We start from the raw sequence: 23944 nt of genomic DNA on the forward strand, positions 1-23944 counted from the left end.
CATGGGTGCAGTGTGGTGGAAGACAAAGAAGTATAACCCCTTCCCTTAGTGCCACCGCGAGCACTTCCGGGTCCATGTGGCTCTTGTGCCCATCAAAGAGGAGAAGGAGAGGGCGCTCTTTCACTGCATACTTAATGAAGTGCTGAAACCACTTCCTGAACAGGTCCCCGTCAATGTAGCCACTGCTTGACCGTCCATACAAGGCTTGGGGGGGGCCTCCCAGTGTGTAGTGGCCACCGGGGAAACACTTGGGGTAGATGATAAACGGGGGGATGTCCTCCCCAGTTGCATTGAAGCAGGCCAGCACTGTGATGTGCTCCTTGGTCCCCGGAGCCTGCTGGTACACGTGTTTTGCGCCCCGGGGAGCCAGCACTTTGTGCCTGCTCTGGTCGCTACGAAACCCAGACTCATCGCAGTTATAGATTTGTCTGGGTTTCTCCCTCAACCCACTCTCCTCCAAGTGCTTCTCATAAGAAGTGAAGAAGGTGTCCATCGTCGGACGTGTGGCACACTCAGCTCTCCCCCTGTCCAGGGTGTCCGGCCTCCTCATGCTTAGGTTCTTGTGCCTCCTCCTGAACATTTCCCACCACCTCTTCCCCAGTGGTGGGATTGTTTCCCCTGGGTGCCGAAACCTACAATAGAATAGAATATATAATTGTCCATCCAGGATGAAAATGTTTGTTTTGGCATCACCATACACATCCACATTTACATCACACACATTGATAACAGTCAGTCCAGCATTCTACATACATAAACACATAGAACACCAAATACCTGCGGATTTTGTCTGCGTATTTCATCAGCCTCTGTCTGGTGAAGGGGAACCCATGGCTGGCGCAGTAGATACAGTACTGCACCAGAGACTTTTCATCCTCTGGTGCAAGCAATGTGGGTGGTCCACTGCGACAACCATGGGTCACCCGGCCGCTCAGCCTGTCCGCCAGGGTCTGCCGAGGTACACCATGCACCTTGGTAGATAAGAAAAGAAAACTGTTACTAGCAGATAAAATTCACATAAACATGGTAATCTCCTAAAAACAAAAGATGCCTAACCTTGGCAGCCTGGCGGATAGCCATCCCTGCCCCGCAGTCCTCCATGGCATGGAACATGTCCACCTCACTCCATTGCTTCCTCTTGACTTTCTCCATGCTGCAGTGGTAAATACATGTAGCTAAATAACTTGGCATACTATACACATTTTAGAAAGATAACTCAATCTGAATATGTATAAACATTTACATTTCAAAGCTAAGGCATTGAAAGGTGAGTGGAACAAAAAGCTTACAGCACCTGTTATTCCCAGGCGGTCTCCTATCCAAGTACTAACCAGGCCCAATCCTGCTTTGCTTCCGAGATCAGACGAGATCAGGCATATTCAGGATGGTATGGCCGTAAGCGCAGGTACAACTCCTAGTACACTATATAAAGACATTAACAAAATTTACCATCGATTCGAATTTCCGTGTAACTTAATGAACCGACTAAAAACAAAGGCTGAATGTACTGCCTATATTTTGAGGGAAACGCACTGTCTATTATTTAAATTGACCAGGGCAGGGCAGCACATACAAACTGTATTTAGTCCAATAAAAATACAGGATATTATTAGGGTGATAAATAAAAGGCAGTTGCTCCATGATACATGTATTTTGAGGGAAACGCACTGACTATTATTTAATTTGATCAGGGCATGACAGGGCAGCACATACAAACTGCATTTAGTCCAATAAAATACATGATATTATTAGGGTGATAAATAAAAGGCAGTTGCTCCATGACACAAGAGCACTTTCTAGTGGAACAAAAAGCTTACAGCACCTGGTATTCCCAGGAGGTCTCCAATCCAAGTACTAACCAGGCCCAATCCTGCGTAGGTTCCGAGATCAGACGAGATCTGGTGTATTCAGGCTGGTATGGCCGTAAGCGAGTAAACAACTCTTGGTACACTATATAAAGACATTAACAAAATTTACCAGCGATTCGAATTTCCGTGCATCTTAATGAACCGACTAATAACAAAGGCTGAATGTACTGCCTATATTTTGAGGGAAACGCTTTGTCTATTATTTAATTTGACCAGGGCAGGGCAGCACATACAAACTGCATTTAGTCAAATAAAAATACATGATATTATTAGGGTGATAAATAAAAGGCAGTTGCTCCATGATACATGTATTTTGAGGGAAACGCACTGACCATTATTTAATTTGATCAGGGCAGGGCAGGGCAGCACATACAAACTGCATTTAGTCCAATAAAAGACATGATATTATTAGGGTGATAAATAAAAGGCAGTTGCTCCATGACACAAGAGCACTCTCTAGTGGAACAAAAAGCTTACAGCACCTGGTATTCCCAGGCGGTCTCCAATACAAATACTAACCAGGCCAGATCCTGCTTAGCTTCCGAGATCGGACGAAATCAGGCATATTCAGGATGGTATGGCCGTAAGCGCAGGAACAACTCTTGGTACACTATATAAAGAAATAAACAAAATGTATCAGTGATTCGTATTTCCATGCAAGTTAATGAACAGACAAAAAACAAAGGCTGAATGTACTGCCTATATTTTTAGGGAAACGCACTGTCTATTATTTAATTTGATCAGGTTAGGACAGCACATACAAACTGCATTTAGTCCAATAAAAATACAGGATATTATTAGGGTGATAAATAAAAGGCAGTTGCTCCATGACACAAGAGCACTCTCTAGTGGAACAAAAAGCTTACAGCACCTGGTATTCCCAGGCGGTCTCCCATCCAAGTACTAACCAGGCACAATCCTGCTTACCTTCCGAGATCAGATGAGATCGGGTGTATTCAGTCAACACAGCAGCCATTGCTAGCTAGCCAACACTACCAGCTAGCTGTACTGTAGTAGCTAAATACAATATCTTTGTGCTAGCTAGCCAACGTTTAATTATTGCTGCGTTATGAAAGAACTAGACACGGACACAAATTATCTGTTTAGTGTGTTAACACACTATTGGTAGTTTGTTGTAACCAAGTATTGGTGCTAAACTGTGTGTTATTGGATGCTAGCATGCTAGTTAGCTATGGCGTCATTGTTAGCTAGCTGAATAAAGTAAGTTGAGTCTATTCCTTGAAACATTGAACCGCTGTAGTTTACAACAATTCTAATTTCTAAAGTGGAAGTTGGGAGAGTTTTATTCGGGTGGTTCACTGAAACAATTATAGTTTCTGAGGTGGAAGTTGGGAGAGTTATATTTGGGATTTTTTTGGTGAGGGAGGCCCTGCTCTCTCCTTTCCCAGATGTTTAGTTAATTTCATTCCGATCTCCTCTGCATTATTGTAGCCATCTGCTACAGCCTGTCAACTATGCCTCTGCCTATCCCTGTTCTCTCCTCTCCGCACAGGCTACACAAACGCCTCACACCGCATGGCTGCTGCCTCTCTAACCTGGTGGTCCCTGCACGCACCACACACCTGGAGTTCCAGGTCTAAGGCAGCCTCTGGAACTGCCGTTCTGCTGCCAACAAGGCTGACTTCATCCCAGCCTATGCTACCCTCCAGTCCCTCGACTTCCTGGCGCTGACGGAAACATGGATTACCACTGAAAACACTGCTACTCCTACTGCTCTCTCCTCGTCTGACCATGTGTTCTCGCATACCCCGAGAGCATCTGGTCAGAGGGGTGGTGGCACAGGAATCCTCATCCCTCCCAAGTGGTCATTCTCAATTTTTCCCCTAACCCATCTGTCTATCTCCTCATTTCAATTCCACGCTGTCACAGTCACTAGCCCATTTAAGCTTAATATCCTTGTCATCTATCGCCCTCCAGGTTTCCTTGGAGAGTTCATCAATGAGCTTGACGCCTTGATAAGTTGCTTTCCTGAGGATGGCTCACCCCTCACAGTTTTGGGGGATTTCAACCTCCCTACGTCTACATTTGACTCATTTCTCTCTGCCTCCTTCTTTCCAATCCTCTCCTCTTTTGACCTCACCCTCTCACCGTCCCCCCCTACTCACAAGGCAGGCAATACGCTTGACTTCATCTTTACTAGATGCTGCTCTTCTACTAATCTCACTGCAACTCCCCTCCATGTCTCCGACCACTACTTTGTATCCTTTTCTCTCTCGCTCTCCTCCAACACTACTCACTCTGCCCCTACACAGATGGTAATGCGCCGCCGCAACCTTCGCTCTCTCTCTCCCACTACTCTCTCCTCTTCCATCCTATCATCTCTTCCCTCTGCTCAATCCTTCTCCCTCCAATCTCCTGATTCTGCCTCCTCAACCGTCCTCTCCTCCCTTTCTGCATCCTTTGACTCCCTGTGTCCCCTATCCTCCCGGCCGGCTCGGTCCTCCCCTCCAGCTCCGTGGCTTGATGACTCATTGCGAGCTCACAGAACAGAGCTCCGGGCAGCTGAGCGGAAATGGAAGAAAACTAAACTCCCTGCCGACCTGGCATCTTTTCTCTCCCTCCTCTCTACATTTTCTATATCTGTTTCTGCTGCTAAGGCCACTTTCTACCACTCTAAATTTCAAGCATCTGCCTCTAACCCTAGGAAGCTCTTTGCCACATTCTCCTTACTGTTGAATCCTCCCCCCCACCACCCCCCCTCCTCCCTCTCTGTGGATGACTTCGTCAACCACTTTGAAAAGAAGGTTGACGACATCCGATCCTCGTTTGTTAAGTCTAATGACACTGCTGGTCCTGCTCACACTGCCCTACCCTATGCTTTGACTTCTTTCTCCCCTCTCTCTCCAGATAAAATTTTGCGACTTGTGACTGCAGGCCGCCCAACAACCTGCCCGCTTGACCCCATCCCCTCCTCTCTTCTCCAGACCATCTCCGGTGACCTTCTCCCCTACCTCACCTCGCTGATCAACTCATCCTTGACCGCTGGCTATGTCCCTTCCGTCTTCAAGAGAGCGAGAGTTGCACCCCTTCTCAAAAAACCAACACTCGATCCCACTGATGTCAACAACTACAGACCAGTATCCCTTCTTTCTTTTCTTTCCAAAACTATTGAGCGTGCCATCTTTAGCCAACTCTCTTGCTTTCTCTCTCAGAATGACCTTCTTGATCCAAACCAGTCAGGTTTCAGGACTGGTCATTCAACTGAGACTGCTCTTCTCTGTGTCACGGAGGCTCTCCGCATTGCTAAAGCTAACTCTCTCTCCTCTGCTCTTGTCCTTCTAGACCTGTCTGCTGCCTTTGATACTGTGAACCATCAGATCCTCCTCTCCACACTCTCCGAGCTGGGTATCTCCGGTGCGGCTCACTCCTGGATTGCGTCCTACCTGACCGGTCGCTCCTACCAAGTTGCGTGGTGAGAAGCTGTCTCCGCACCACGTGCTCTCACCACTGGTGTCCCCCAGGGCTCAGTTCTAGGCCCTCTCCTATTCTCCCTATACACCAAGTCACTTGGCTCTGTCATATCCTCACATGGCCTCTCCTATCATTGCTACGCTGACGATACACAACTAATCTTCTCCTTTCCCCCTTCTGATAACCAGGTGGCGAATCGCATCTCTGCATGTCTGGCAGACATATCAGTATGGATGACGGATCACCACCTCAAGCTGAACCCTGGCAAGACGGAGCTGCTCTTCCTCCCGGGGAAGGACTGCCCGTTCCATGATCTCGCCATCACGGTTGACAACTCCGTTGTGTCCTCCTCCCAGAGTGCGAAGAGCCTTGGCGTGACCCTGGACAACACCCTGTCGTTCTCCGCTAACATCAAGGAGGTGACCCGATCCTGCAGGTTCATGCTCTACAACATTCGGAGAGTACGACCCTGCCTTACACAGGAAGCGGCACAGGTCCTAATCCAGGCACTTGTCATCTCCCGTCTGGATTACTGCAACTCGCATTTGGCTGGGCTCCCTGCCTGTGCCATTAAACCCCTACAACTCATCCAGAATGCCGCAGCCCGTCTGGTGTTCAACCTTCCCAAGTTCTCTCACGTCACCCCGCTCCTCCGCACACTCCACTGGCTTCCAGTTGAAGCTCGCATCTGTTACAAGACCATGGTGCTTGCCTATGGAGCTGTGAGGGGAACGGCACCTCCGTACCTTCAGGCTCTGATCAGTCCCTACACCCAAACGAGGGCATTGCGTTCATCCACCTCTGGCCTGCTGGCTCCCCTTCCTCTGCGGAAGCATAGTTCCTGCTCAGCCCAGTCAAAACTGTTCGCTGCTCTGGCACCCCAATGGTGGAACAAGCTCCCTCACGACGCCAGGACAGCGGTGTCACTCACCACCTTCCGGAGACATTTGAAACCCCACATCTTTAAGGAATACCTGGGATAGGATAAAGTAATCCTTCAACCCCCCCCCCCCCCAAATTTAAAAAAAAAAAAATAATAATAATAATAATAATTGTAAAGTGGTTATCACACTGGCTATAGGGTGAATGCACCAATTTGTATGTCGCTCTGGATAATAGTGTCTGCTAAATGACGTAAATGTAATGTAAATGTATGGCCGTAAGCAAGTGAACAACTCTTGGTACACTATATAAAGACATGAACAAAATTTACCAGTGATTCGAATTTCCGTGCATCTTAATGAACCGACTAAAAACAAAGGCTGAATGTACTGCCTACATTTTGAGGGAAACGCTTTGTCTGTTATTTAATTTGACCAGGGCAGCACATACAAACTGCATTTAGTCCAATAAAAATACATGATATTATTAGGGTGATAAATAAAAGGCAGTTGATCCATGACACATATATTTTGAGGGAAACACACTGTCTATTTTTTAAATTGATCAGGGCAGGGCAAGGCAGCACATACAAACTGCATTTAGTCCAATACAATTACATGGCGCAGTGGTCTAAGGCACTGCATCGCAGTGCTAACTGTGCCACTAGAGATCCTGGTTCGTATCCAGGCTCTGTCGCAGCCGGCCGCGACCGGGAGACTCATGGGCGGCGCACAATTGTCCCAGCGTCGTCCAGGGTAGGGGAGGGAATGGCCGGCAGGGATGTAGCTCTGTTGATAGAGCATGGTGTTTGCAACGCCAGGGTTGTGGGTTTGATTCCCACGGGGGGCCAGTATAAAAAATATATATATTTATTCACTAACTGTAAGTCGCTCTGGATAAGAGCGTCTGCTAAATGACTAAAAATGTAAATGTAAAATGTAAAAGGCAGTTGCTCCATGACACAAGAGTACTCTCTAGTGGAACAAAAAGCTTACAGCACCTGGTATTCCCAGGCGGTCTCCCATCCAAGTACTAACAAGGCCCGATCATGCTTAGCTTCCGAGATCAGGCATATTCAGGCTGGTATGGCCGTAAGCGCAGAAGCAACTCTTGGTACACTATATAAAGACATAAACAAAATGTATCAGTGATTCGTATTTCCATGCAACTTAATGAACCAACTAAAAACAAAGGCTGAATGTACTGCCTATATTTTCAGGGAAACGCACTGTCTATTATTTAATTTGATCAGATTAGGACAGCACATACAAACTGCATTTAGTCCAATAAAAATACATGATATTATTAGGGTGATAAATAAAAGGCAGTTGCTCTATGAGACATATATTTTGAGGGAAACGCACTGTCTATTATTTAAATTGATCAGGGCAGGGCAGCACATACAAACTGCATTTAGTCCAATAAAAATACAGGATATTATTAGGGTGATAAATAAAAGGCAGTTGCTCCATGACACAAGAGCACTCTCTAGTCGAACAAAAAGCTTTCAGCACCTGATATTCCCAGACGGTTTCCCAGGCAGTGTCCCATCCAAGTTCTAACCAGGCCCAATCCTGCTTAGCTTCCAAGATCAGACGAGATCAGGCATATTCAGGATGGTATGGCCGTAAGCGAAGGAACTACTCTTGGTACAATATATAAAGACATGAACAAAATTTACCAGTGATTCGAATTTCCGTGAAACTTAATGAACCGACTAAAAACAACGGCTGAATGTGCTGCCTATATTTTGAGGGAAACGCTTTGTCTATTATTTAATTTGACCAGGGCAGGGCAGCACATACAAACTGCATTTAGTCCAATAAAAATACATGATATTATTAGGGTGATAAATAAAAGGCAGTTGCTCCATGACACATATATTTTGAGGGAAACGCACTGTCTATTATTTAAATTGATCAGGGCAGGGCAGGGCAGCAAATAAAACTGCATTTAGTCCAATAAAAATTCATGATATTAATAGGGTGATAAATAAAAGGCAGTTGCTCCATGACACAAGAGCACTCTCTAGTGGAACAAAAAATTTACAGCACATGGTATTCCCAGGCGGTCTCCCATCCAAGTACTAACCAGGCCCAATCCTGTTTAGCTTCCGAGATCAGACGACATCGGGTGTATTCAGTCTGGTATGTCCGTAAGCGAGTGAACAACTCTTGGTTCACTATATAAAGACATGAACAAAATTTACCAGTGATTCGAATTTCCATGCAACTTAATGAACCGACTAAAAACAAAGACTGAATGTACTGCCTATATTTTGAGGGAAACACACTGTCTATTATTTAAATTGATCAGAGCAGGGCAGCACATACAAACTGCATTTAGTCCAATAAAAATACATGATATTATTAGGGTGATAAATAAAAGGAAGTTGCTCCATGACACATATATTTTGAGGGAAACGCACTGTCTATTATTTAAATTGATCAGGGCAGGGCAGGGCAGCACATACAAACTGCATTTAGTCCAATAAAATACATAATATTATTATGGTGATAAATAAAAGGCAGTTGCTCCATGACACAAGAGCACTCTCTAGTGGAACAAAAAGCTTGCAGCACCTGGTATTCCCAGGCAGTCTCCCATCCAAGTACTAACCAGGCCCGATCCTGCTTAGCTTCCAAAATCTGACGAGATCAGGCATATTAAGGACGGTACTGCGGTAAGTGCAGGAAAACTCTTGGTACACTATATAAAGACATGATTTTTTTTTATCAATGATTCATATTTCCATGCAACATAATGAACAGACGAAAAACAAAGGCTGAATGTACTGCCTATATTTTCAGGAAAATGCACTGTCTATTATTTAATTTGATCAGGTTAGGACAGTACATACAAACTGCATTTAGTCCAATAAAAATACATGATATTATTAGGGTGATAAATAAAAGGCAGTTGCTCCATGACACAAGAGCACTCTCTAGTGGAACAAAAAGCTTACAGCACATGGTATTCCCAGGCTTTCTCCGATCCAAGTACTAACCATGCCCAATCCTGCTTAGCTTCCGAGATCAGATGAGATCGGGTGTATTCAGGCTGGTATGGCCGTAAGCAAGTGAACAACTCTTGGTACACTATATAAAGACATGGACAAAATTTACCAGTGATTCCAATTTCCATGCAACTTAATGAACCGACAAAAAACAACATTTGAATGTGCTGCCTATATTTTGAGGGAAACACTTTGTCTATTATTTAATTTGACCAGGGCAGGGCAGCACATACAAACTGCATTGAGTCCAATAAAAATACAGGATATTATTAGGGTGATAAATAAAAGGCAGTTGCTCCATGACACATATATTCTGAGGGAAACGCACTGTCTATTATTTAAATTGATCAGGGCAGGGCAGGGCAGCACATACAAACTGCATTTAGTCCAATAAAAATAAATGATATTATTAGGGTGATAAATAAAAGGCAGTTGCTCCATGACACATATATTTTGAGGGAAACGCACTGTCTATTATTTAATTTGATCAGGGCAGGGCAGGGCAGCACATAAAACTGCATTTAGTCCAATAAAAATACATGATATTATTAGGGTGATAAATAAAAGTCAGTTGCTCCATGACACAAGAGCACTCTCTAGTGGAACAAAAAGCTTACAGCACATGGTATTCCCAGGCGGTCTCCCATCCAAGTACTAACCAGGCCCAATCCTGTTTAGCTTCCGAGATCAGACGAGATCGGGTGTATTCAGTCTGGTATGGCCGTAAGCGAGTGAACAACTCTTGGTTCACTATATAAAGACATGAACAAAATTTACCAGTGATTCGAATTTCCATGCAACTTAATGAACCGACTAAAAACAAAGGCTGAATGTACTGCCTATATTTTGAGGGAAACACACTGTCTATTATTTAAATTGATCAGGGCAGCACATACAAACTGCATTTAGTCCAATAAAAAGACATGATATTATTAGGTTGATAAATAAAAGGCAGTAGCTCCATGACACATATATTTTGAGGGAAACGCACTGTCTATTATTTAAATTGATCAGGGCAGGGCAGGGCAGGGCAGCACCTACAAACTGCATTTAGTCCAATAAAATTACATGATATTATTAGGGTGATATATAAAAGGCAGTTGCTCCATGACACAAGAGTACTCTCCAGTGGAAAACCTTTTCCATCCATAATCTACCTCCCGATAAAAGTATTTTTGCACAGTTTTTATTCTCATTGCTTTTCTCTTCACATCCAAATCCACCAATTTCAACCCCCCATCCTTTAAATCCGAGATAAGAGTTGCCCTTGCAATCCTAGTCCCCTTCCCCTCCCATAGGAAATCTGTAACCAAACCATTGAATTCTTTTAACACCCATTGTGGCATATCCAACGAACCTAGAACATAGATACATTTGGATGCCACCAAAGAATTAATCACCACCACCTTCCCCCTCAAGAACAGTTTTCTTGCCTTCCAATAGGATAGAGTATGTTTTATTTTATTCAAAACCCCAGTCCATGTCTCATCTCTCGTCCCTTCTTTATCCACCCCCAAAACCACCCCTAAAGTCTTTATATAACCTTCAGCCTTTTTGAAAGGGAATCCACAGTCCACTTTTTCATCTATCCCCACATACATTATTTCAGATTTTTCAACATTAAGTTTTGCCCCTGATGCCTTGCCATATACCTCAAAACACTCCATTACATTCTTCACACTTTCAACATCTATCACAGTACATGTAGTATCATCCGCATATTGCTGTATAACACTCTCCCCCCCATCCGGTATCCGTATACCTCGAATTAATTTGTTTGCTTTAATCATTGCTGCAAGCGGCTCCACCGATAAACTATAAAGAGCAGCTGATAACGGACATCCCTGCCTAACAGATCTCTCCAGAGGAAAAGAATCTGTTAAAATCCCATTACATTTTACTCTGCTCCTTGCATATCCATTCAGTAATCTAATCCAACCTATCATTCTTTCACCAAACCCAAATTTCCCAAGTGTACGCAGTAAAAAGGAATGATCAACTCTATCAAAAGCCTTATTTAGATCCAAACTCATCACAAACCCCCCTTCCTCCCCCATATGCTTTATCACATCCCTTATTGTTCCCACTGTGTCAGAAATATCCCTCCCTGGTACACTATATCCTTGTGTCTCTGCTATTACTCCTCCCATAACTTTTTTAACTCTATTAGCTAAGACCTTGGCTAAGATCTTATAATCACAATTTAAAAGTGTCAACGGTCGATAATTATCCAAATTTACACGACTCCCTTTATTTTTATACAGTATGGTTAAAACTCCTGTGGCCAGCGACTCTGGCACCACTTGAGTCTTTTCAATATATTCATACAGTTTTCTTAAAATTGGAGCCAACAAATCTGCAAAAGATTTATAAAATTCCGCAGTTAGGCCATCAGACCCCGGACTCCTATTGCAATTAGCATCTAATATGGCCTCCTTAATGTCAGTTAGACTCATATCTTCCTCACACATGTTTTTTTCCCCTTCTGTTAACTTAGTATCCACGTGTTCAAGCACCTTATCCATACAGGAATCATTAACCTCTTCTTTTTTAAATAAGCATTCATAATATCTCTCGACCGTATCCAGAATCCCAACCAAATCATTAACCTTTTCCCCTTTTTCATTAATTAACTCCGTAATATAAATCTTCTCTTGTCTTCTTTTTTCTAAATTCAAGAAAAATGAAGTACACCTTTCCCCCTCTATCGCATATTGCACTCTACTCCTTACAATCGCCGCATTACATTTCTTCTTCTCATATTCATCAAGTGCATCCTTAGCCAGTAAATAATCCTCCACCCCATGACCTTCATCCTTTTCTATACACTCAAGTTCATGTTTAACCTTCTTACGTAGTTCCCTCTCCTTCTTTTTCAAAAAATAATTCCTCTTAACAGCATATTTTATAGTCAATTCCTTACATTTGGTTTTCAGCTCCTCCCACCACAACCCCATATTCACCTCCATTAACTGTTGTCTTTTGGCCTCCCCAATACATTCTGATATCATCTCAATATAATTTTCCTCCTCTAGCAAGCTATTATTTAAACACCACATCCCACCAGATTTAGTATGTGTCCTTACTCCACAAGAAAATACCACCGCCGCATGATCACTAAAAGCTGTAAAAACATACTTAATTTCTTTCATAAAATTCCTTAAACCCTCATTTACTAAAACCAGATCTATTCGCGTCTGTTTCAACTCCCCTAAAACCACCTGCCTTCTAGAAATTCCTCTCTTGTTCGGATTCTCCTCCCTCCATATATCAATCAAACTGTTTTCAAACATAATCTTCCTTAAGACCCCCCTAGATACGTCATTTCTAAAAATAGCTCCCCTTTTCATATCTAATCTATTCATTTTAACATTAAAATCCCCTACTAAAATACAGTTACCGTTGCACCATTTCCCTAATTCTAAAAATTAATTATTTCGCTCTATCTCAATATTCGGCGCATAAATATTTATAATCCTAAAAACCCTATTCATATATTCAAAATCCAAAATTAAAATCCTCCCATTATTATCATTATATATCTTCTTCACATTTTCTACTACATCCTTCCTTAATAAAATTGCAACCCCACTTGAATTTCCCCTGCCATTGTTAACATAAATAAAATCCCTCCATATTTTTTTAACTCCTAAAACACATGCATTATCCCAGTGCGTCTCTTGAATACATAAAATATCTGAATTCTTCATTTGTACTATTCTATTAAATTTTCCCATAGTTCTCAAACCATTTGCATTTATTGACATTATATTTACCATTCTAATAAATAATAAAATAGTAAAATATAATTTCATTATCCTCTACCTGTTATCCAGTTTCTTTCCTCTTCCCCCCTTTCCCTCTCCATCTTCCCCCCGCTTTCCTCTTCCTGTATCCTTCCCTCGTTCTTTCACTCTTTTCTCCATCATCCGTGTCCGATATCTCCTCCAAGTCCATGTTATCCAGCCAACTCAACTTCTTGTCACCCTCATCCGTTGTGCTCCCCATGTTCATCTCCGTCTCTGGTATTGTCATCGTTGTGCTCCCCGTGTTCATCTCCGTCTCATGTATAGCCGTCGTTGTCGTTTCTGTTATTGTTCTCAAACTCGAACCCCTCTCCATTTCTTCACCCCCCGAGGTACTTGTTAGTACTGTGCTATCCCCCAAAACCTGTGAGTCCCCCGTGCTTCCCCCCAGTCCACCCCCCCCCCCTCCTCCTGAAAACTCCCTCTTCTTATTTCTGAGTCCATACTACTCCCAATTTCATTCATCTTCTGGTCCTTCTCCCTTCTTCCTTCCTCCGTCTCTCCACTCTCCACCACGTCCTCTCCTCCATCTTCTTCTCCTTCTTGCGACAATACAACTGCTTCCTCGAATAGTGCTTGACTCCCCTCTTCAGCCATACCCTCTCCACAGTTGCACTCCGCCAATCTCTTTCTGCATCCACCACAGAAATTCCTTTCCTTCTCTCCGACACATTCTCTCGCATAGTGTCCTTGCTTGCCACATTTGAAACACTTAAATTCAGGGCAGTCTTTAACTATGTGCCCGGGTTGAATACACAACCGACACACTCTGACCTGTTTGTCATGAAGGACCATAAAATATTCTGCTCCCTCCAACGTCTCAATTCTTGTAGAGTAAGGCAATGATGTCACTTTTTCTGTGAACTTGACTTTGCAAAAACGTGTCCCATCAACCACCTCCGTTCCTGGCCAAACTCTCCTCCTTATCTCCGAAACGGCTTCCACTCCCCATCCACTCAGCTTGCCCAGTATCACATCATCTTCTACATATACTGGGAGATTCATAAAAGACACCACCAATTCCTTCACATTAACATCTCTCGCCAAAATCCTGGTGTCCTTTATCCGTATTCCATCCATTAAACGTTATTTTCCTTCTCCGTTTCTCATCGTAATTTCATACTTCTTTTCTCCTTTCATTCGGCATCCCACCACCTCTCCACACACCTCCTTAATTGCTCGTAGTAGTTCCATTGTCGTCACTTTGTCTTCTCCTTCCAACTCAATTGCCACCGTGTATTCTTTGCCATATTTCATTCCTTCTTTATCTTCATTTTTCTTCCGTTGCGCCCTTTCGTTGTCTTTGTCCATTCCGTTTGTCATTTCCATGTTGTCCATCATAGTGCTTCAAACAAAAAACTCTCCCCCAAGCAGCAAAACTGCAAGGGGGGAAGACTAAAACAAAAAATATATTTCGAAATCCAAATACTTAACAAAAATAGCTCTCACGCAAACACTCTTCAGCAAACACTCACTCACAGCTCAAAACTCGCACCTGTCGTCACTTCTCCAATCAGGATGTGTGTATTCAGGCTGGTATGGCCTTAAGCGAGGGAACAACTCTTGGTACACTATATAAAGTCAATGTGTCACTCACTCTGAAAGAGACACAGAAAAGTCTCCACTTTATGACACAGACTGAAGAAGCTCAAACCTTGCTTACATTTCCAAGATATATATATATATATATATATATATATATATATATATATATTTGAGTCCTGTGGGGGGGGGGGGGGGGCATATCCTATGTTGATTTATGACAAGTTCATGGACTAGGGCCCTATAAAATAGGCGTTGCGGACCGAATCACGGAATCCAGACATTAAACCGAAATTCAACAATATTCAAACATTTATTGAACTTAGTAGGAAATCAACTAAATCTATTCAACTTGTTAGAAAACGCATTCATTTGCCCAAGTCAATCATAAGACATGAACAAAATGCATCAGTGATTGGTATTTCCATGAACTTTCTGAAAGGGCACAGGAATGCCCCTGTCTGTGTGCATGTGTGCGGTGCGCGAGTATGTCTACACTTTGTGTAGCCGTTAGCGATGATGCTAATGATAACCTTCTTCTGGTAGGGAAGGAATGGCTTTCCCCCAAAACCTTCGCAAGTAAATGTTAACTACAAAGTAGCCTGCCTGGCAGAATTATACCGTGATCATTTGCATCACTCCAGTGGCCATTTGATCTACAGCAACACCGCTTAACCAAACAAAGGTCTCTTCCTGGTGCACGCTTGCATTTAAGAGTAACTACACCCCAAAATCTAAATGTCTTACATTTTTCCCAGACCTCAAAAATGGTCACCTGATAGGGTTTAAACATTGTTGTGGACATAGAACATCCAATTGTGCTGTTTTGCTATTAAAAAGGTGTACTTTTGAGAGCGAAAACCTGCCAAAACAGGGACAAACGGTCAATGGGGAAATCTAAACGGAGAAAAGGGAACTTGGGAATTAACGGAATCAGGCAAAACATTGAAGGGATTTTATAGTGCCCTAATGGACTACAGACATTGACAGTCTCCTAGACTAAAAACAAAGGCTGCATGTACTGCCTACATTTTGAGGGAAACGCAATGTCCATTATTTGATTTGATCAGGGCAGGGCAGGGCAGCACACACAAACTGCATTTAGTCCAATAACAATCCATGATATTATTAGGGTGATAAATAAAAGGCAGTTGCTCCATGACACGCTCTACTGGGACAAAAAGCTTACAGCACCTGGTATTCCCAGGCGGTCTCCCATTCAAGTACTAACCAGGCCCGACCCTGCTTAGCTTCCGAGATCGGACGAGATTGGGCGTATTCAGGCTGGTATGGCCGTAAGCGAGGGAACAACTCTTGGTACACTATATAAATTTAATGTGTCACTCACTCTGAAAGAGACACAGAAAAGTCTCCACTTTATGACACAGACTGAAGAAGCTCAAACCTTGCTTACATTTCCAAGATATATATATATATATATATATATATATATATATATATATATATATATATATATATTTGAGTCCTGTGGGGGGGGGGGGGGCATATCCTATGTTGATTTATGACAAGTTCATGGACTAGGGCCCTATAAAATAGGCGTTGCGGACCGAATCACGGAATCCAGACATTAAACCGAAATGCAACAATATTCAAACATTTATTGAACTTAGTAGGAAATCAACTAAATCTATTCAACTTGTTAGAAAACGCATTAATTTGCCCAAGTCAATCATAAGACATGAACAAAATGCATCAGTGATTGGTATTTCCATGAACTTTCTGAAAGGGCACAGGAATACCCCTGTCTGTGTGCATGTGTGCGGTGCGCGAGTATGTCTACACTTTGTGTAGCCGTTAGCGATGATGCTAATGATAACCTTCTTCTGGTAGGGAAGGAATGGCTTTCCCCCAAAACCTTCGCAAGTAAATGTTAACTACAAAGTAGCCTGCCTGGCAGAATTATACCGTGATCATTTGCATCACTCCAGTGGCCATTTGTTCTACAGCAACACCGCTTAACCAAACAAAGGTCTCTTCCTGGTGCACGCTTGCATTTAAGGGTAACTACACCCCAAAATCTAAATGTTTTAGATCCCAGAAATGTTCCATACGCACAAATATGCCATATGCTTATTTCTCTCAAATTTTCTGCACAAATTTGTTTACATCCCTGTTAGTGAGCATTTCTCCTTTGCCAAGATAATCCATCCACCTGACAGGTGTGGCATATCAAGAAGCTGATTAAACAGTATGATCATTACATAGATGCACCTTGTGCCGGGGACAATAAAAGGCCACTCTAAAATGTGCAGTTTTGTCACACAACGCAATGCCACAGATGTATCAAGTTTTGAGGGTGCGTGCAATTGGCATGCTGACTGCAGGAATGTCCACCAGAGCTGTTACCAGTTAATGTAATGTTAATTTCTCTACTATAAGCCACCTCCAACGTCATTTTACAGAATTTGGCAGTATGTCCAACCGGCCTCACAACCGCAGACCACGTGTAACCACGCCAGCCCAGGACCTCCACATCCGACTTCTTCACCTGCAGGATCGTCTGAGACCAGCCATCCGGACAGCTGATGAAACTGAGGAGTATTTTGGTCTGTAATAAAGCCCTCTTGTGGGGTAAAACTCATTCTGATTGGCTGGGCCTGGCTCCACAGTGGGTGGACCTGGTGCCCAAGTGGGTGGGCCTATGCCCTCCCAGGACCACCCATGGCTGCGCCCCTGCCCACTCATGTGAAATCAATAGATTAGGCCCTAATGAATTTATTTAAATTGACTGACTTCCTTATATGATCTGTAACTCAGTAAAACCATTGAAATTATTGCATGTTGCATTTATATTTTTTGTTCAGTATAGTTATTGTCAGTAAAGTTATGGTAAATAAAACAGTCCCATAACAGCTTCTATTTACACTTTGTAAAAAGAAGCTGTTATGGGACTGTTTTATTTATTATAACTATACTGAACAAAAAATATAAATGCAACATGCAATCATTTCAATGGTTTTACTTTGGGGATAGGTGTGAAAGAAATACAGGTAAAAAGGCTCTAAATACTTTTCTGAATGTGACTTCAACATTCTAACAAATGAGCAATGTAAAATACAAACATTTAGGAAAAGTCAAGGAAGGAGCAGAACTTAGATTTTTTGGGGGGGCTGATTTTTTACATTTCAGAAAATCTAATGTCAATGCCTGTTGGTCTTTAGCGGTTCTAGTGTTAACTAACTATTTAGCAGTCTTATGACTTGCGGGTAGAAGCTGTTCAGGGTCCTGTTGGTTCCAGACTTGGTGCATCAGTACCGCTTGTTGTGCGGTAGCAGAGAGAGAACAGTCTATGACTTGAGTGGCTGGAGTCAAAGCATACTACAGTATAGGGATAAGATATTTGATCAATACTATTGATTTCAGAAGGGGAAAAAAAAGGCCAATCAAAGTCTGAAGGTATGTATTTTTCCAGTACAACTTACTTCTCCCATTGAGTGTGAGGGTGCACTCGCTCCTAGTGTTGAGGGTGTGGTTATGTGTGTCCATGAAGGACAAGGCCTCGTCACAGTTTGTCCCCTGCTCCGCATAACTCCTGTCCATGGAGTTCACCATCACTGTCATCTCCTGCCGAGCACTGCTCAACGTCTCCTTACGCTTCTTAGCCAGCTTCCTGTTTAGGAGAACACAAGACAAACAACAACAAATCAACAACGAATCAATAATCAATGAATCAATAATTATAATGTCCTACTTTAGTGTTGCTCAACGTCTCCTTACGCTTCTCTGCCTTCTGTTAATGAGAAAAGAACAGACTAACAACAGAGAGATATTAGTTGAAACAGATGTTAGATGTTAGAGATGACTCATACCTGGAAAGACATTGAAGGATTGGGTAGAAAAGACTGTGGTAAAGAGAGAGAGAAGTTACATTCATTTAAAACTTTTTCCTCCCAATTCGAGCCAAGCAATTCGATCCATACCATTTACCATCTAATTCATTTGGCAAGGCTTAGTCTTGTGAAGGCAGATACATCAATCAGCGGGCCCGATGATGGTCAATTAGTCATTGAATCCTGGGGTGGAGAAGGCATTACAGCAATAATAGAGTTTGTTTGCCTCAAGAAACAACTTGCTTTCAGGACTTCCTCCAGAACCACACGATTCTGGGACAAAAAAAATGCTATTTTGTGCAGCAGATAATGTACATTTGGGTTGTCTTTGGACTGGACGCTTTTTGGGCCTCCTTCAGGCCAATTCAACTCAATACAGTCAGGAACAAAACTACCCTATACTCAGACAAACAGATATTTTGTGCACATTGAAAATAGATTGGAACAGGGGGCCAGACCAGATTAAGCAGTGAATGTGTGGTGAGCCTCATCATGGTACTCTATCCCATAGAAATAAATACTTATCATGGAACTCTACCCCATATAAATAAATACTTATCATGGAACTCTACCCCATATAAATAAATACTTATCATGGAACTCTACCCCATAGAAATAAATACTTATCATGGAACTCTACCCCATAGAAATACATACTTATCATGGTACTCTATCCCATAGAAATAAATACTTATCATGGAACTCTACCCCATATAAATAAATACTTATCATGGAACTCTACCCCATATAAATAAATACTTATCATGGAACTCTACCCCATAGAAATAAATACTTATCATGGTACTCTACCCCATATAAATAAATACTTATCATGGAACTCTACCCCATATAAATAAATACTTATCATGGAACTCTACCCCATAGAAATAAATACTTATCATGGTACTCTACCCCATAGAAATACATACTTATCATGGTACTCTACCCCATATAAATAAATACTTATCATGGAACTCTACCCCATAGAAAGAAATACTTATCATGGTACTCTACCCCATAGAAATAAATACTTATCATGGTACTCTACTCCATAGAAATAAATACTTATCATGGTACTCTACTCCATAGAAATAAATACTTATCATGGTACTCTACCCCATAGAAATTCTACTCTGACTGTACTCCACACACACACACACACACACACACACACACACACACACACACACACACACACACACACACACACACACACACACACACACACAAATAGAACCGCTCTCTCCTATTTAACCAGCAACAATACAGTATTGACCTGCCTGTTCAAGTCCTCATTCTACAACACAATGCAGCTCACGGCTTGAGGGGGAATATACACGGCTGTGACCATGACCGAAGATAATTATCTTGGGAGGTAATACGGTCGGCATTTGATTGTGAGGTATTCTAGGTTGGGTGAACAAAAGGACTTGAGTTCCTGTACGTTATCACAATCACACCACTTTACAAAGTTAATATTTCACCTTTTATATTATTTAGTGTTAGTGTTAGTGGGACAGAAAGTAGCCTATAGAAACTCCCCCTTCAACTTTTTTCACATTTTGTTGCATGACAAAATGGGATTGAAATAGATTTAATTGTATTGATTTGTAATCGATCTACACAAACACTCCATAATGTCAAGTATGTCAAGTCCTCTGTAGCTCAGCTTACAAGCACATCGCTTGTAACGCCAGGGTAGTGGGTTCGATCCCCGGGACCACCCATACACAAAAATATATATGCACGCATGACTGTAAGTCGCTTTGGATAAAAGCGTCTGCTAAATGGCGTATTATTATTATTAAACCTGACTCAGTTACACCAGCTCTGTCAGGAGGAATGGGACAAAATTCACCCAAGTTATTGTGGGAAGCTTGTGGAAGGCTACCCGAAACATTTGACCCAAGTTAAACAATTTAAAGGCAATGCTACCAAATACTAATTGAGTGAATGTAAACTTCTGACCCACTGGGAATGTGATGAAAGGAATTAAACTGAAATAAATCATTCTCTCTACTATTATTCTGACATTTCACATTCTTAAAATAAAGTGGTGATCCTAACTGACCTTTCACATTTTAGTCATTTAGCAGATGCTCTTATCCAAAGCGACTTACAGTTAGTGAGTGCATACATTTTCATACTGGCCCCCCGTGGGAATCAAACCCACAACCCTGGCGTTGCAAACACCATGCTCTACCAACTGAGCTACAAGGAGGCCTTTTCACTAGGATTAAATGTCAGGAATTGTGAAAAACTGAGTTTAAATGTTTTTGGCTAAGGTGTATGTAAACTTCCAACTGTACCTGGTAAAATAACGGTAAAAAAATACACCCAAATAAATAAAACTATAAACTGTGGAGGAGTGAAGTCTGCGACAGCCAAAAGTCGGACACTGACGTGATTTTCCTACAGCAAGGCTCAGATCAACATTTCAGTTCTAATCTTTAGGAACAATGGCTTCTTTATAATGTGGAAATAAACATGTATCTAACCCCCATATCACACACTGAAATCATAATCTAATATTATGTGTGTACATCGTATAATTACTATAATAAGACCATCCTCTATAGAAGAGGCTATAATAAGACCATCCTCTATAGAAGAGGCTATAAGACCATCCTCTATAGAAGAGACTATAATAAGACCATTCTCTATAGAAGAGACTATAATAAGACCATCCTCTATAGAAGAGACTATAATAAGACCATCCTCTATAGAAGAGACTATAATAAGACCATCCTCTATAGAAGAGACTATAATAAGACCATCCTCTATAGAAGAGACTATAATAAGACCATGCTCTATAGAAGAGGCTATAATAAGACCATTCTCTATAGAAGAGACTATAATAAGACCATTCTCTATAGAAGAGACTATAATAAGACCATCCTCTATAGAAGAGACTATAATAAGACCATTCTCTATAGAAGAGACTATAATAAGACCATCCTCTATAGAAGAGACTATAATAAGACCATGCTCTATAGAAGAGGCTATAATAAGACCATTCTCTATAGAAGAGACTATAATAAGACCATTCTCTATAGAAGAGACTATAATAAGACCATCCTCTATAGAAGAGACTATAATAAGACCATTCTCTATAGAAGAGGCTATAAGACCATCCTCTATAGAAGAGACTATAATAAGACCATTCTCTATAGAATAGACTATAATAAGACCATCCTCTATAGAAGAGGCTATAAGACCATTCTCTATAGAAGAGGCTATAAGACCATCCTCTATAGAAGAGGCTATAAGACCATCCTCTATAGAAGAGGCTATAAGACCATTCTCTATAGAAGAGGCTATAAGACCATCCTCTATAGAAGAGACTATAATAAGACCATTCTCTATAGAATAGACTATAATAAGACCATCCTCTATAGAAGAGACTATAATAAGACCATCCTCTATAGAAGAGACTATAATAAGACCATCCTCTATAGAAGAGGCTATAAGACCATTCTCTATAGAAGAGGCTATAATAAGACCATCCTCTATAGAAGAGACTATAATAAAACCATTCTCTATAGAAGAGACTATAATAAGACCATTCTCTATAGAAGAGGCTATAAGACCATTCTCTATAGAAGAGACTATAATAAGACCATCCTCTATAGAAGAGGCTATAATAAGACCATCCTCTATAGAAGAGGCTATAAGACCATTCTCTATAGAATAGACTATAATAAGACCATTCTCTATAGAATAGACTATAATAAGACCATCCTCTATAGAAGAGACTATAATAAGACCATTCTCTATAGAAGAGGCTATACAGTGCCTTTGGAAAAGTATTCAGAACCCTTTACCTTTTCCACATTTTGTTATGTTACTGCCTTATTCTAAAATCGATTAAATAAACAGAAAATCCTCATCAATCTACACACAATAACCCATAATGACAAAGTGAAAACATGTTTTTAGATATGTTTGTACATTTATTCAACCTAAAAAACAGAAATACCTTATTTCCATAAGTATTCAGATCCTTTGCTATGAGACTCGAAATTGAGTTCAGGTGCATCCTGTTTCCATTGATCATCCTTGAGATGTTTCTACAACTTGATTGGAGTCCACCTGTGGTAAATTCAATTGATTGGACATGATTTGGAAAGGCAAACACCTGTCTATATAAGTCCCACAGTTGACAGTGCATGTCAGAGCAAAAACCAAGCCAGGAGGTTGAAGGAATTGTCTGTAGAGCTCCGAGACAGGATTGTGTCGAGGCACAGATCTGGGGAAGGGTACCAAAACATTTCTGCAGCATTGAAGGTCCCCAAGAATACAGTGGCCTCCATCATTCTTAAATGGAAGAAGTTTGGAACCACCAAGACTCTTCCTAGAGCTGGCCGCCCGGCCAAACTGAGCAATCGGGGGAGAAGGGCCTTGGTCAGGGAGGTGACCAAGAACCCGATGGTCACTCTGACAGAGCTCTAGAGTTCCTGTGTAGAGATGGGAGAACCTTCCAGAAGGACAACCATCTCTACAGCACTCCACCAATCAGGCCTTTATGGTAGAGTGGCCAGACGAAAACACTCCTCAGTAAAAGGAACATGACAGCCCGCTTGGAGTTTTCCAAAAGGCACATAAAGACTCTCAGACCATGAGAAACAAGATTCTCTGGTCTGATGAAACCAATATTGAACTCTTTGGCCTGAATGCCAAGCGTCTCATCTGGAGGAAACCTGGCACCATCCCTACAGTGAAGCATGGTGGTAGCAGAATCATGCTGTGGGGATGTTTTTCAGCGGCAGGGACTGGGAGACTAGTCAGGATCGAGGGAAAGATGAACGGAGCAAAGTACAGAGAGATCCTTGATGAAATCTGCTCCAGAGCGCTCAGGACTTCAGACTGGGACGAAGGTTCACCTTCCAACAGGACAACAACCCTAAGCACATAGCCAAGACAACACAGGAGTGGCTTCGGGACAAGTCTCTGAATGTCCTTGAGTGGCCCAGCCAGAGCCCGGACTTGAACTAGATCGAACATCTCTGGAGAGACCTGAAAATAGCTGTGCAGCAACGTTCCCCATCCAACCTGACAGAGCTTGAGAGGATCTGCAGAGAAGAATGGGAGAAACTCCCCAAATACAGGTGTGCCAAGCTTGTAGCGTCATATCCAAGAAGACTCTAGGCTGTAATCGCTGCCAAAGGTGCTTCAACAAAGTAGTGATTAAAGGGTCTCAATACTTATCTAAATGTAATATTTCAGTAATTGTATTTTTAATGAATTAGCAAACATTTCTAAAAACCTGTTTTTGCTTTGTCATGAATGGATATTGTGTGTAGATTGATGAGGGTAAAAAAAACTATTTGATCAACTTTAGAATATGGCTGTAACGTAACATAATGTGGAAAAAGTCAAGGGGTCTGAATACTTTCCGAAGGCACTGTAAGACCATCCTCTATAGAAGAGGCTATAAGACCATTCTCTATAGAAGAGGCTATAATAAGACCATCCTCTATAGAAGAGGCTATAAGACCATCCTCTATAGAAGAGACTATAATAAGACCATTCTCTATAGAAGAGGCT

At 41.9% G+C, this 23944-nt stretch overlaps 1 protein-coding gene across 1 annotated transcript; it reads right to left on the reverse strand.

The window, feature by feature from the left end:
- Positions 1-45: 45 nt before the first annotated feature.
- LOC311118588 (uncharacterized protein) lies at positions 46-18173 on the reverse strand (the record flags this gene model as incomplete). The annotated part of the gene is made up of 7 exons (XM_084193377.1): positions 17990-18173; positions 2388-2478; positions 1295-1422; positions 1057-1153; positions 778-971; positions 381-632; positions 46-82 (listed from the first exon to the last, which is right to left on the reverse strand). Exons 4-7 carry the CDS (start codon positions 1150-1152, stop codon positions 46-48), a joined length of 579 nt encoding a protein of 192 aa, XP_084049503.1. The 5' UTR covers position 1153; positions 1295-1422; positions 2388-2478; positions 17990-18173.
- Positions 18174-23944: the final 5771 nt, after the last annotated feature.

Source organism: Coregonus lavaretus (assembly GCF_964263955.1).
Source record: "Coregonus lavaretus genome assembly, contig: HAP1_SCAFFOLD_3991, whole genome shotgun sequence".
NCBI lineage: Eukaryota > Metazoa > Chordata > Actinopteri > Salmoniformes > Salmonidae > Coregonus > Coregonus lavaretus.